This window comes from Antrostomus carolinensis, unplaced genomic scaffold (assembly GCF_000700745.2).
Source record: "Antrostomus carolinensis isolate BGI_N321 unplaced genomic scaffold, ASM70074v2 scaffold26405, whole genome shotgun sequence".
Classification (NCBI taxonomy): domain Eukaryota; kingdom Metazoa; phylum Chordata; class Aves; order Caprimulgiformes; family Caprimulgidae; genus Antrostomus; species Antrostomus carolinensis.
The window spans coordinates 769-1,379 of NW_010316105.1; the positions used below are offsets into that span (position 1 = coordinate 769).

General features: G+C 61.7%; 1 protein-coding gene across 1 annotated transcript in view; it reads right to left on the bottom strand.

Annotated features, from left to right (window-relative positions):
- Positions 1-75: 75 nt before the first annotated feature.
- LOC104525113 (calponin-1) overlaps positions 76-611 on the bottom strand; it is a gene marked incomplete at both ends in the record, with an annotated part of 1,269 nt that continues 733 nt past the window's right edge. Inside the window, one exon of the mRNA XM_010168183.1 lies at positions 76-222. Coding sequence (XP_010166485.1) covers positions 76-222 — 147 coding nt within the window. The remainder of the gene's footprint in view (positions 223-611) is intronic.

Here is a 611-nt window from a genome sequence, read left to right on the forward strand (position 1 = left end):
GACACTGTGTGTGGGGGGGGGTGTGTGTGGTGGCTTTGACACCCCTTGGGGACAGGTCTGTCCCCATGTCCTCACCTGGCTGGCACCTTTGTTGGTGCCCATCTGGAGGCTGATGGTGGCTTGATCCAGGGGTTGGTCTGTCCCCAGTTTGGGGTCGTAGAGGTGCCGCCGTGTCCCGTACGCCGTCATTCCCTGCTGGCTGGCAAACTTGTTGGTGCCCATCTGGAGGTGGCAGGTGACAGGGGAGGGGGTGTCACAGAGCGTGGGGTGGGGACAAAGGTGATGTCACCCATGTCACCAAAATTGTCCTCTCCTCACTCTGCATTGTCCGCAGTGAAAACCAACGTCCCCAAGAGATTCTCACTGGGGACACTGGGGATACCTGGCTGGGGATATCTGGGGACACTGGGGGCACCTGGGGACACTGGGGACACCTGGGTATACCTGGCTGGGGACATCTGGGGACACTGGGATCCCCTGGGGATACCTGGGGACATCTGGGTATGCCTGGCTGGGGACATCTGGGGACACTGGGATCCCCTGGGGATACCTGGCTGGGGACATTTGGGGATACCTGGGGACATCTGGGGCCACTGGGATCCCCCGGCGGT